Source organism: Coptis chinensis, chromosome 6, assembly GCF_015680905.1.
Source record: "Coptis chinensis isolate HL-2020 chromosome 6, ASM1568090v1, whole genome shotgun sequence".
Taxonomy (NCBI): Eukaryota; Viridiplantae; Streptophyta; class Magnoliopsida; order Ranunculales; family Ranunculaceae; genus Coptis; species Coptis chinensis.
This window is the reverse complement of record NC_141461.1, coordinates 82,299,272-82,312,598: the sequence shown is the minus strand read 5'-3', so window position 1 is coordinate 82,312,598 and position 13,327 is coordinate 82,299,272. Positions and strand designations below refer to the sequence as shown.

Sequence of the window (13,327 nt, the reverse complement as noted above, 5' to 3'; positions counted from 1 at the left end):
CCAATTGCAATGTTTAATTATGGAGTAAGGACACAGAAATTAATTTTAAATTTACAGAATTTATATTGCAAAAAGGGTATATTTTTATTTTATTTTTTTATTGACAAGTCTGTTTTAAATGAGATTAGTAACTCTTTGATGGCGGGTTCGACCCCAGTCACCCAGAGATGGTTTTACCGACTTGGCTAGTCGGCACCTGCCAAAAGGGTACATTCTCTACAACAGTCACAAGAAGGCTAGGAACTAGGGACTAAGCTTTCAACATCCGTAGATAGTCATCTATAATAGACATGGCTGATGAGCGGTAACCAGAACCAAATAAATTGTAATGGTTCAAGTAATGATACAACATATAAAGATCCCTTCGCTTCTCAAATCCTGGTTGCTTGGGCATAACCTGTACAACATGTTATGAGAAAAACTTAGAAAACATTCTCCAGGCAACCCAGAATTTTTTTTAATGATAAACCCGATTATGGGCCCCCCAAAAAAATGAATTTGGGAATTAAATTTGTTAGCCCATAAGTTTAAACAACAGATTTATATGTTTCACCAGTGCTTGTTCCCCTTAAAGTAGTCTATATATCTATGTGATCTTTCAGACGTCATTAGGTTACAAGGATTATCAAATTGTTGCTAGAAATGAGTACTAGATTGTTACATACTGTGGTCTTGAGTGGTAAAAAACCATATGGGAACTGAATAGTTTGAGACACCTTACTCAGTATAAATATTTAGAACAGTTAGTGCAGGCCAGCTGCAAGAGAGGTCTATAAGACATTGCCATCATCACAGCTAAAAAGTTCAAGTCCTTCCAAAACAGTTTTCTGTTATATTGGAAAGCCTACTCCAATGGAAGTAACATTAGAACTTTAGCAGTACTTTTTGTGGAAGTGTTTGTTGCATTCGCAATTTGCTAGTCTGATTGCTTAATGTAATTCGGTCTTAAGATACCTCAAAGTAGGAATTGTAAAAGGATCCGCCAAATCCTGCACACCATGACATTCCAAACTCTGCTTCATTATGGCCATCTACAAAAGAAAATATACAGCACAAAATATTAGAACTTTGTGTACAGCTTACTTTTTATAAAGATGATAACTTACTGAGCATTTTTAGAATGATGTGAAGGCATATTTTCATTACGTGTAATAATTGCAAAGAGCAAGACAATGATGAAGCACAAGCTTCATCAAAAGTTTTTAAGGACTACAACCAGCAAGGGCACAAACATTCAGGATCAATCGCATTCCGACCCAGCAACTGACCAATACAGTCTTACACAGTATCAGCGTAACCACCCAGATACAGACTGCAAGCAATTAATTTCAAATTTTCTTTACAAAGAGTTCATTAGACTGCATGAAGAGGATAGGTTCCAGGTACAGCCATTGCTACCCTAGGAAAAATCATTTGATAGAGTGCAGTGAACAAAAAGTAATTAACTGGCTACTGCAACAAAAAATCGCTCTTAGGTAGAACCGTAGAAGGTTTCAACTTGAATTAAAATATTCAAGTGCTTTGTCTCATACTTGCTCCAACTTTATACTACCTGATCATCTTAAATTGTTGTTTCTCACAAACTAACTTTATTTTACAAGTGAACTTGTCGTCCCAGTATGATTTGGCCAATATTTATTAGTAGCTTCAAGTGTTACGCAGTTTAGTTGACGAGAGAAAACCTCTCTTCCCCCTTATTTCCTTTATTATTCTATCCCACCCCAACAGTTTTCCTTGTCAAGATAATTTCATGTTCAAATCGGAGACAAACTCAGTCAGTCTTCAGGAGCATGTTCTTGTTTCAATGTTGTCTACTAATCCCAAATCAGAAGTATTAATGGCTCCCTTTTTCAAACTATTGTCAAATATCGCTGTGTTGAAAGACATACATCTAGAGAAGATCCAGTCACATTATAGATCGGTATAGATAACTTTATAAATTAGTGACTTACAGTAACAGGCGGGATCAAGTATAACAGGGTCCCCATTCTTATCAGAGCTGATATTTCCACTCCACAAATCTCCATGTAGCAAACAAGGTTCAATTACAACATTTACAAAAAGAGCTCCCAAATTCTTCATCAATCTTTGACCTGTCACATGAATTCATGATGCCAACATTCCATAAACCTGACAGAGTAAAGTGTTCACAAACGATTGCAGCAATTGTAATTGGTTAACACCAAAATACTTTAAGGAGTGGGTTACCTTTCTCATATATGGTAGAATCACCATATTGTTCCCGTGCTAATTTCAGTTGATAACCCAATCTATGTTCAGCAAAAAATTCTATCCAATCTGTTGTCCAAGTGTTTATTTGAGGTGTACTGTGGAGCACACATGAAATTGTAAAAATTTCAAGGCCAACCATACGTTAAGAGTACACAACAAACAGTACCAACAAGAGACACGGTATCATCACATCAGGGGAAACATATGGTGTTCGAGTATCACGATGAACATAACATGGAAGAAAGATGCAAACCCAGTTACTTGAAAGCGAAAAACATTGTCCGTTTAGCTAAATTACGAAAAATGAAGGGTGGTCCAAATTCTACCTTCCAATGGTATTGTTGACATCAAAACCAAATCCCTTGGTGGATTTTGCAGCTTTATGCATTTCAGCAAGGTTCCTTCCTAAGACTGACTGATGATAAAAGTGATTCATTAAGTATGATATTTCATTCAGCTTATACAAGGGACGGCACAGTAAGATGCCTCACCTGCTCACCTCTGGATGAACCGAATTCAATAAATTCCATTATTATATAGGAACCACCTGTTGGTAATGGTCCAACCTACAAGTTGACGGCACTCTCGCATAGAATATCTTTAATAAATTTGAAATAAATAAATAAACACGAATAGTAGGAGAAGCAGTCTTTAAAAATAAAACATGCTCAGTGAATTTCCTACCTTAAACGGCCTTGGGACTCTGATTGATTTGGTTTCAAACATGGCACCTAGACCTAGAGCCTCTCCCTCAAACATTGATGGTCCAATGCTCCTGATAGATTGTTATTATAGACATGATGTTATTTTTCCCATCAAATAACACTGATATTCTCAGAGGAAAATTTTTATAATATGATTTTAATGAATGTTTTGGAATAAGCCACCCTGGCTCTAAATAAGACAACTTATTGTTGTATGAACGTCTCCGGATGCATTAAACCAACCACTACTAAGTAACTTTCGACTGTCTATCATGCTATAACAATTAATGGATACTTGGATAGTTAAATATCGTAGTGTACGTGACGTGGTTCTGAGGACATGTATCAGCAATATATATTTATGAGTTCTTCTAGCGTCCAACACGGTTTGACACAAAGGTTTACAATAAATTCCTGTTCGAAGGAAGGGCTATGATTTTTGTTGTTAGATTTGACAATGACTCTTTCGACATTATGGAGATCCTTATGACGATCTCCACAACTTTGAGATCATCCTCAACGCAATTCAAAAAGTCCATATTAATTGTCCACTATAACTATGCAACCATCGGATACCTTCATGCCCAATGTGTGAGACTATAGCTGTCCTATATGTACCTGTTTCTCTTGACAAAAAAGGAAGCAGCATCTGTGTCGTATCGACTTGCAAGATTGATGCATCCACCACCAATAGGACTAATTCTTGTTATCTGTGTTGCCTTTCCTTCTGTAAGAATCCAGTCGCGGATTGGGTCATCACTTAAAGCTGCCACTGTCAATTAATCAAAAAACGCCACAAACTATTAGCAGAAGACTATTATGGAAGGCCGGAATAACTTGTCCAACAAGCACTCAACTGAAAAATGTCTTATTCCTTACTCACTTTTACAAACTGTAACTCACACCATGCTTATTGTTCAAGTTGAAAGGCGAAATGGAAAAAGATATACAGAAAGAAGTCACATTATCGATCAGTCACTGTAAATTATTTGACCTAAACCACTACCTCCAACTTGACATGCATCAGTTTCTACCCATTATAAAGACTATCAAGTTTGGAGATTTGCTTTCTCTTAAATTATCCACAATTTTACATTTTGCTTAATGCTCAAAACTCTAATTAACATGAAGGGCTATTTCTTAATTGTGCCTATATCTACAATAACTCGGCCATATCGTCTATACTAATCATAACAACTTTCCACTATATTGTTATTAAACAGATTTAAAATTTGCACTAACTAAACAGAAGACCATGAACACTTTTCACAAATATGGTATATATATATATATATATATATATATATAGGGGTCTGCAGTTACTTCAACAATGCTACTAATCAGCTAATAAACAAAAAAGAACTTACTTGCAAATGGCTTGTGAAGTTTGGGTTTACGCCAAGAGAGATGGAGTAGCCCAGAAGCTTGTAAGCAAGAAGAGAAAACTCCCACCATTTACTTCTCTCTTTCTAATCACCAATTTGAGTACACAGATAACTTTGTGTCGTGTTGGCAAGTGGCAACATTACATTAACATGACACGTGTCAACTTAAAACACTACTCTAATAAATAACTTGACGCGCAATTTTTCTTCAAAAAAAAGAAAGAAAAATGAAGTGGTTAAAAAGGCATTGCACTACAATCCTGAAAACAAAAGAAGCACATGCATACCTTGTACGTAATAATAATCTATTTCAACAAATACATGCAGTAAGTAAACTCATCTCATTTCTCTCTTTATCAGAACATGGAAACTTAACTTACGCTTATAAACTCTTCATTCAAATACAAAACCCAGACTTGTTTATATGGAATACAATGATTCGAGGTTATGCAAAAAGCTCAAATCCTTATAAAGCACTCTCATTATACCATTCCATGATTGAAAGTAATGTTTTTCCTGATAGTTATACGTACCCGTTTGTTTTAAATGCTTGTTCACGTATTTTACAAGTTCGAGTTGGTGAAATGATGCATTGTGTGGTTTTTAAGAATGGGTATGTGTCAGATGTGTTTGTTGTTAATGGGTTGGTGAGAATGTATGTAAGTATTGGGTGTTTTGAGTTGGGGAAAAAAGTGTTTGATGAGTGTTCTGTGAGGGATGTTGTTACTTGGAATGTTATGATTGGTGGGTATATTAGTAGAGGTTGTTATGAGAATGCTTTTGACTGTTTTGAAAAGATGAGAGAAGGGGGTGGTGTTGAACCTGATGAGATTACGTTGATTGGTTTGGTTTCTGCTTGTTCGCAAATGGGTAATTTGGAACAAGGTAGATTGTTTCATTGCTACGCAAAGGAATTCAATTTGATTAAGAATCTTAAAGTGGGTAATGCAGTTGTTGATATGTATTGCAAATGTGGAGACTTAGAATCTGCTCAAGAGTTTTTTGAGTCGATGTTGGAACGTGATGTGTTTACGTGGACTTCGTTGATTTCTGGTTTGGTGAGCTCGGGCTGTTTCAGAGAATCATTGGTTATGTTTGGACGAATGCAGTGCGAGAATATTCTACCTGATGAAATTACACTTGTGAGTGTGTTCTCAGCTTGTGCTCAGATAGGAGCCTTGGACCAAGGTAAGTACATCCATTCACTAATGGATAGGTATAAAGTAAATCGTGATATTGTACTAGATACCGCTCTTGTTGATATGTACACTAAATGTGGGAGCATAGATTTTGCATTGCAAGTCTTTAATGGGTTGAGAGTTAGGAATGTATTCACATGGAACACAATGATTGGAGGTCTAGCAATGCATGGTCGTGGTCTAGAGGTTTTGACGCTATTTGAACAGATGAAGCAGGATCACATAATGCCTGATGATGTCACATTCATTGGGTTGTTATGTGCATGTAGTCACACTGGGTTGGTCAATGAGGGCCTCGAATTGTTTAGAGCAATGAAGGAGGTCTATTACATTGAACCAAGAATGGAGCATTATGGTTGTATGGTTGATTTGTTCTGTAGAACTAGGCTGGTGGATGATGCATTGTCCTTCATAGAGAATATGCCTATCCAAGCTAATGGTCCCCTCTGGGCTAATCTCCATGGAGCATGTAGGAGTGCAGGGCGTTTTGAGCTAGCAGAGAAGGTGGGCCAACACGTGATTGAGTTGGAACCTGAATCCTGTGGCAGATATGTACTATTGTCGAACTTCTATGCTGGTGTCCACAAGTATGATGATGCCAAAAACGTACGGAACCAGATGAAGTCTAAAGGAATTGAGAAAACCCCAGGATGTAGTTGGATTGAGGTGAATGGCATTGTTCATCAATTCATTGCAGGTGACAAATCTCACATTCAAACAGAGAAAATATATATGATGATAGAAGAGATGTTCCAAAGGGTAAAGTTGGCTGGTCTTCATGTCTCAGGTAGTACAGAGGTCTTGTTTGATATAGAAGAGGAAGAAAAAGAAAACTCTCTTCTCTTCCATAGTGAAAAGTTGGCTATAGCTTTTGGCTTAATAAATACTGCTCCTGGTTCGCCAATACAGATTGTCAAGAACCTTCGAGTTTGTAATGATTGTCATTCTTTTATTAAAGTTATTTCGAAGGCCTTTAATCGAACTATAGTTGCAAGAGATAGAAGCCGTTTTCATCATTTTAGAGATGGTTCGTGTTCATGCAGGGACTTCTGGTGAAGAGAAATACACAGGTAGCTTGTCACTGAATATTGTACCTAACAACTGCTTTGAGAGTTGAGATGTATGTGTAACATATCATTCTTTTCCTTATGACAAAACCCAATAATTTACTAGAATAACTGCTATGCAGTGGGGTGTGAGCAGTAGCAATGGGAGGAGAAAGAAGAAGGCGGAAGATGAGAGAAGGCAGAAGTGAAGTGAAGAGGAAGATGAAACCAAGGGAGGGGGTATACAGACAGACTGAAACCGAGTAACAATTTGTGCCCCTTTCCAAAGTCAACTCAAAAGTTCGCTACCGCTCATGGATTACTGGATAGGATTGTCAGAATGTAACTGCCAAAGGTAACGTTAAATATTTGCATTTCTTAATTGAGTAAATTTTCGAAGTTTTCAATTTATAAGTCACTCACACAAAATAGGTTCAGGTTTTTACAGTCCCAATTTTTATTGGTTTCTTATTCATTAAGCAGAACTGAACAAGTTCTTCCAAGTTCCAACACCAAAAACTGAACTACCATGCATGGTGACACCAACAACATTCCCTTATAAAAAACCATAATAAAGTCTTCATCTATCTTTCTTTCTGACTTTCTACACATCCCATTTTTTATATGCAGAAAATAGCGTCTCTGCCTCTAAGAACTCAAAAAATGGATGATCACAACTCAACAGTTTTACTAATTGATTCACAAGATGAAAAAGCTCAAACAAAGTACAATACAAGTGACAAAAAGCCCAAAGAAACATACATAAGAGGAGAGGCAATTAAGAGCATTGTGTATGCTGATCTTGATGCTATAGTCACTTGTTTTTCACTTATATCATCAATCTCAGTTGGGCATCTTTCTTCTATTGATGTATTGGTGTTGGGTTTTGCAAATCTTGTTGCTGATGGAATATCAATGGGGTTTGGTGATTACATGTCTAGTGGTACAGAGAAAGATATGGCTGCTAAAGAGAGGGTTCTGACTCACTGGGAAGTTAGTAATCATGGTGAATCTCAGGAATTAGAGTTGGTGAGAAGGTATCAGGCACCTGGGATGGAGTTGGATGATGCTACCATTGTAAGTAAATTTCATTTTGTTGTGTTTTTATTTTTTCTGGTGACTGGTAGTAACACACAAGATACTGATCTCTTGACACGAAATTCGGCTGGAGTTGGCTTGATTGGAAAATATTCACTCATGTAGTTCAACCTCTTCTGCTGAGCTTGAGAAAGTTATGATCTTCTTCCACATTTCATCTTTACATCTTTCATTGTGCATTTTACTATATCTACACAAACTGACGAAAGAGGTACTTTGGAAATAAATACCTTAAGCTCTCCCTTTAACACTTTATGTTTCCTTTTTCTAACATATACATACTTCATTTTTAAAAAGAAATTATTTCTGGAGAATTCGTGGTTTATCATGCATTTTGATCGAGTGACACACCAACTCCCAAACAGTCACAATACTGAGTAAGCTTAGTTGAGGCAGAGAGTTGTCACCGTAGAACTGAGTGTGAAATAGAAGGCATGTAGCAACAGTGTAGATGTGGAATATAACCATGAACTCTCAATCCACAGTCCTTCCAAACAGTCACAATACCAAGTGAGCAATTCATAAGATCCATGGAAATCCTTAATTCACAGACCTAGGTGGCATCATCCACTGCCAACACGTACCCTTAATTCAAACCTCCCATTGTCCAATGAACCATTTACAAAGACTATCGGTTATGCGCGTAAGGGTGTGTTTATGTGCGTGCAGTCGTGCACCCAATTGGCCAATGAACCATTTACAAAGAGTCAAAGACTATTGGTGTGTGTGTATGTTTGTGTTTGTGTGTTTGTGCGCGCACCTGCTAACTGGATTTTAGTAGCTAGGTTGTATGGATGACCAACACATTTCATCGTCTCATTGTCGTGTCAAATTAATCAAATTGACTAGATTTTATGAACCATTGTAGATGTTTCTATAAGCCAATTGATGGACTAATTAAGCTTGAGAACACATCACTCTATTTTTCTATTATTTATGGCGCCACACTTCTTCTTTACACTTTGTCAATTTTGACAGTTAAATTAGTTATTCAAACCTTCCAAGAATTTTGATGAGCCATTCATGAAATGAATTTGTGAACAAATAAATTTCTTATTGGGTTATATGTGGTGCCAGGTGGTGAAGGTGCTCTCAAAGTTACAAGGACATACAACGAGAGCTTGTTTATTTACGGGGCATGGTTTGTGCCAATGGTGCTACTTTTCTTTTCCGGTATCAGCTACCTGTGTGGTGTTTGTAGTCGGAGCCATAAAGATGGCAAAAAGTCTAGAGACTGAGATTATTGGATGGGGATATGACTTGCTAGATTAATTTTCGGATTCTTTTTTGTTCTTGATAGTTGCCAAAATAGGACATAATTATGCACTATCTGCACCTACCACCTTCTGAAAGGCGCTGTAGCCACAGCTTCTGGGCACTAAGGGTGTGTTTGTTTAGTGGCAAATGGGGGTGGCAAATTTTATTTTCCCACTAGATGTACCTTTGCCAGTGTTTGGGTGGCATTTAAGGGCACTGGTAAACACTATTCCCTATTTGCCGGCAAAAGAAATTTTCCCACTATAAGTGGGAAAATAGAATCCACCTCCACCCCTAAACTCTTTTGCCAGCATCAAAATCACTGAAATTTTCCCACTATGACCAAAACATTTGCCACCATCAATCTATCGCACTCATCTTCTTCTCTTGCTCGCATCTCTGTGTCTCGACAAGTAATCTCTCTCTCATCTCTCACTTCGCTCAATTTCTCACTCAACAATCTCTTTAATCAAACAAATAATTTTGACTCAAACAAATAATTTTCTCACTGTTTTTTTTCTCTCATTCTCAGATTTGGATTCGTTCTCACTATAATCTCTCACTAGCTCTCGCCAGCTCGCTGCCATCAGGTATGATTTTGGATTTGATTTCTCTTTCGGGGTTTTGATTTCGTTTTTGGTTTTGATTTCGTTCTCTTTTTGGATTTGATTTCTCTTTTGGGGTTTTGATTTAGGTAAAAGATTTTCTAATGCATGGTTTGTTTCGGTGGCTACTCTTGAAAATGGTAGATTCTTGATACTAGATCTATGTGAAGATGGATGTAAAAAGAATTTTGTATATGATGTCCAACTGCAACAACTGAGGAATTATGGTCACAATAATGTATGTTGAACAAGGCTTAACATCAAATAAGAAATGATTTGGAAAAATTAAAAATGATATTGGATGTACTGTTTTGGTATTCATATATGTGTGTTATATTGTTTGTTTATAAAGTAGGTGGTGATATGAATCTTTTGAGTGGTGGTAGGTGGTGGTGGTAGTGTGTTGAGTGTGTGTGTGTGTGTGTGTGTGTGTGTGTGTGTGTGTTGGACTGGTGGAGTGGGTGTGTTGAGTGTGCCGGGCTAGTGTTAAGTGTGTTGTGTGTGTGTTGGACTGGTGGTGTGTGTATTGAGTGTGCTAGACTAGTGGTGTGGTGGTGACTGCCTGCTGTTGTTGCTCGGTATTATTGGGTGATGTTGCCTGGGTGTTGCTGCGTTCTAGGTGTTGCTGCGTTCTGGGTGTTGCTGCTGGTTGATGTGTGCTGCGTGCTGGGTGCTGCTGCTGCTGGTTGATGTGAGCTGGGTGCTGCTGCTGCTATTGGTGCTGGGTGCTGCTGCTGCTGGTTGATGTGAGCTGGGTGCTGCTGTTGCTGGTTGATGCGTGCTGGGTGCTGCTGCTGCTGGTTGATGCGTGCTGGGTGCTGCTGCTGCTGCGCTAATGCTGATGCTACTGCGGTGCTGATGCTGCCTTCTGTTGTCGCTTGTTGTGCCGAGCTTTTGTGTAGTGAAATGGTCAAATGGTTTATGGTTTGAGTTTGAAGCTTGGTCTGTCTGTGGGCAATTCTGCAGTGGGGTCTTCTTTTGTTTATATGTATTCGAAATGTGGTAATGTGATTGATGGTTCTAAAGGGTTTGAGTTGTCTTCATGGAATGCATAACACTGGTGAAAAACCAAACTTTAGGACTATTGAAGTTGGCTTGCAAGCTTGTGGTAATTTAGCCGATATCTTAAACGGGAGATGTTTACATGGTTATTCTTTAAAAACAGGAAATGGGTGTTCTAGATATGTGCAGTCATCATTGTTGTTGATGTACTCAATGTGTGATAGCACTGAAGGAGCCCATGTTGCTTTTTTGTGAAATACCGAACAAAGATATCATCGGCGTCTATGCAAGAAGTGACTCCATTAACTATTACTATTAATGTTGAGTTATATTGTCTTTATTTTGTATTTTATTTTTAGTTTTTTTTAGATTCCATTGAGTTTGAAAACAACAAAATTATATTTCCAAAAAGTTGAAATATTATTTGCCATGGAAAAAAAATTATGTAAACAAACACTGGCAAAACTAGCAAATCCCATATTTTCACACTATAAATTTTTGCAAACAAACACTGGCAAACTGAAATTTTCCCACTACAAATTAGCCTGGCAAAACTCTAGTGGGAAAATGCTGGCAAATCTCATATTTTCCCACTAGAGGTTTGCCACTAAACAAACACACCCTAAGGGTCTAATGCATGCTGTTTTGGCCTTCGTGACGAAGTGAGCAAGATGCATGACTAGTGTCTAGTGAAGCTTCTTAATCTTTTGTAATTTTTTCTTTTTTCGGTTGTAAGAGGTTTGAACCATGGACCAAAATATCGCCGATATATCCGATATATCGCCGATATATATCGGTATTTTGGTACACCGACATCGATATTTCCGATATATATCTATCGAATATAGAACCCTTTTTTTCCCGATATATATCAGAATTTCCGATATAAAACTTTATATCGCCGATATAATCGATATATCCGATATTTACGATATATATCGGTTGACTTTTTGACTATTTTTTAATATAAATCCGATATTTCCAATATATTTCCGATATATTTCCGATATATCCGATATTTCCAATATTTTAAATAGTTTGGACTGATCTCCAAAAAAATGGATATATCCGATATATATCGGTTTTTGAGTATACCGATATATTCATCGATATCGATATTTTGGGCCTTGGTTTGAACGGGTCTGGTTTCGAAGAAGCCCAATTGGGCTTTTAAAGTGGGTACTCAGGGCAGTAGTGTTTTGAGCAGAAGGAAGAGATAATGCATGAATCTCTTATTGCTTCTCTTCCTGTCGGATTAAAGAATAAATCTTTGACATACTAGGAAAATGATCCATTAAGAGAATTTGACTGCAAAAGGATGTAAAACGATCATCGAGGCCTTGTATGAATTTCATAGAACGACCATCTTCAATCTCTTTGGTAAAAATAGATGCATGACTACAAGTACAAGTCGGAATCTTTTAGTTGAAAGACCTTGTGTGCGTTAGTTTGTGAAAAATGGTTACCTAGATCTTTCCAGATTTCGAATGCAGAGTCGGCATAGAGGATGCTTCCACGGATATCTGGAGTAACAGAATTAAGAATCTTACCTCACCTCGATCTACTAGAGTGTGAAACCCTCCACCACTTCTCATAAAAAATTATCACTGCCCTACTCTCACCAAGGCACCCACAGTCCCTCGTTCGACCAACCTCATCCAATTGGACTCTAAGGTAACACAGTCTTCCGCATCCACTCCATATCCTATGGTTTTCTATGTTTTTGACACTAATTCTTCTACTTGTCATAAAGTTTTTTTGTCTAAAGTGTCTTCTTCAGTTGTTCCTACATCTTTTTCTCAAGCTGTCAAAATTCCAGAATGGCGAGTTGATATGGTTGCTGAAATTGCAACTTTGGAACAGAATAATACATGGATTCTTGTTCCGTTGGTTGCACCTCATCATAAGCCTATTGGTTGTAAATGGGTTTTTAAGATTAAATATCATTCAAATGGCTCTATTGAGCGTTACAAAGCTCGTCTTGTTGCCAAGGGTTACAATCAGATTGAAGGACGAGACTATCATGACACTTTTACACCCGTTGCTAAATTAGTCATTATTTGATTATTTCTCTCCATTGCTGCTATCAGACATTGGTCCCTTCATCAGCTAGATGTCCACAATGCCTTTCTCCAAGGCGATTTGGATGAAAGTGTCTACATAACCTTACCTCCTGGCTTCGCCAAACAGGGGGAGCCCAGGATTTGTCACCTCAATAAGTCTTTATATGGACTCAAGCAGGCTTCTCGACAATGGTTTGCCAAACTATCTATTACTTTTGTGGCTGCCAGCTTCACTCAGTCTAAGTCTGATTATTCTCTGTTCACTAATATTCGTGGTTATAATTCTACATTTGTTCTTGTTTATGTGGACGACATTCTAATCACAGGCAACGATCCATATATCATTCAGAACCTGAAGCAATTTTTAGAAACAATGTCCTATATCAAGGACTTGGGACGTCTTAAATATTTCTTGGGTATTGAGGTGGCTCGATCCAAAAAAGGATTATTTCTTACACAACGCAAATGTCTTTTGGACATTCTGTCTGATTGTGGTACCACTGGTGGTCGTATTTCTGAGTTCCTTATGGAACAAAACATCAACCTCAATACCAATGATGGCGTGTTACTTCAGGATCCTACTATCTATCGTCGCTTGATTGGGCGTCTCTTATATCTCACAGTTACATGACCAGATATCACTTATTCTGTTCATTATCTCAGCCGTTTCATGCAGTCCCCACATACTCCACATCTAGATGTTGCTCATCGTATACTCTGCTATCTTAAAGGTTCG

General features: G+C 37.8%; 2 protein-coding genes and 1 pseudogene across 5 annotated transcripts; 2 read left to right on the top strand and 1 right to left on the bottom strand.

Annotated features, from left to right (window-relative positions):
• Nucleotides 1-68: 68 nt before the first annotated feature.
• On the bottom strand, nt 69-4,463 carry LOC147494829 (Protein kinase superfamily protein). The gene is made up of 9 exons (XM_086569315.1): nt 4,304-4,463; nt 3,555-3,708; nt 2,917-3,007; nt 2,724-2,798; nt 2,559-2,647; nt 2,209-2,327; nt 1,953-2,093; nt 955-1,031; nt 69-397 (listed from the first exon to the last, which is right to left on the bottom strand). The coding sequence occupies exons 1-9, from the start codon at nt 4,389-4,391 to the stop codon at nt 251-253; spliced, it is 981 nt and encodes a 326-aa protein (XP_086425441.1). The 5' UTR covers nt 4,392-4,463; the 3' UTR covers nt 69-250.
• A 30-nt stretch (nt 4,464-4,493) lies between these two features.
• Nucleotides 4,494-6,921, top strand: LOC147494828 (pentatricopeptide repeat-containing protein At1g08070, chloroplastic pseudogene; annotated as a pseudogene). Its single transcript, XR_015200231.1, has 2 exons — nt 4,494-6,590; nt 6,710-6,921. The product of XR_015200231.1 is annotated as a pentatricopeptide repeat-containing protein At1g08070, chloroplastic pseudogene (transcript).
• LOC147494827 (uncharacterized) lies at nt 6,784-10,868 on the top strand. Of its 3 annotated transcripts, XR_015200232.1 has the most exons (4): nt 7,051-7,643; nt 8,742-9,334; nt 9,454-9,511; nt 10,146-10,868. XR_015200232.1 is itself a non-coding variant. In XM_086569321.1 (3 exons), the coding sequence occupies exons 1-3, from the start codon at nt 6,881-6,883 to the stop codon at nt 8,934-8,936; spliced, it is 372 nt and encodes a 123-aa protein (XP_086425447.1). In that variant the 5' UTR covers nt 6,784-6,880; the 3' UTR covers nt 8,937-8,956. The 3 variants fall into 3 exon arrangements, 2 of the variants coding, with proteins under 2 accessions (XP_086425447.1, XP_086425446.1); XM_086569321.1 differs by lacking the exons at nt 9,454-9,511; nt 10,146-10,868 and adding an exon at nt 6,784-6,921 and having other exon boundaries at nt 7,508-7,643; nt 8,742-8,956; XM_086569320.1 differs by lacking the exons at nt 9,454-9,511; nt 10,146-10,868 and adding an exon at nt 6,801-6,921 and having other exon boundaries at nt 7,197-7,643; nt 8,742-8,956.
• Nucleotides 10,869-13,327: the final 2,459 nt, after the last annotated feature.

Coding starts and splice junctions, on each gene's coding strand:
- LOC147494829 (XM_086569315.1), bottom strand. CDS start 4,391: ATGGTGGGAGTTTTCTCTTCTTGCTTACAAGCTTCTGGGCTACTCCAT. Junction 3,709..4,303: donor ACTTCACAAGCCATTTGCAA/GTAAGTTCTTTT, acceptor ATTAATTGACAG/TGGCAGCTTTAAGTGATGAC. Junction 2,799..2,916: donor GAGTCCCAAGGCCGTTTAAG/GTAGGAAATTCA, acceptor GTCAACTTGTAG/GTTGGACCATTACCAACAGG.
- LOC147494827 (XM_086569320.1), top strand. CDS start 7,230: ATGGATGATCACAACTCAACAGTTTTACTAATTGATTCACAAGATGAA. Junction 7,644..8,741: donor AGTTGGATGATGCTACCATT/GTAAGTAAATTT, acceptor ATGTGGTGCCAG/GTGGTGAAGGTGCTCTCAAA.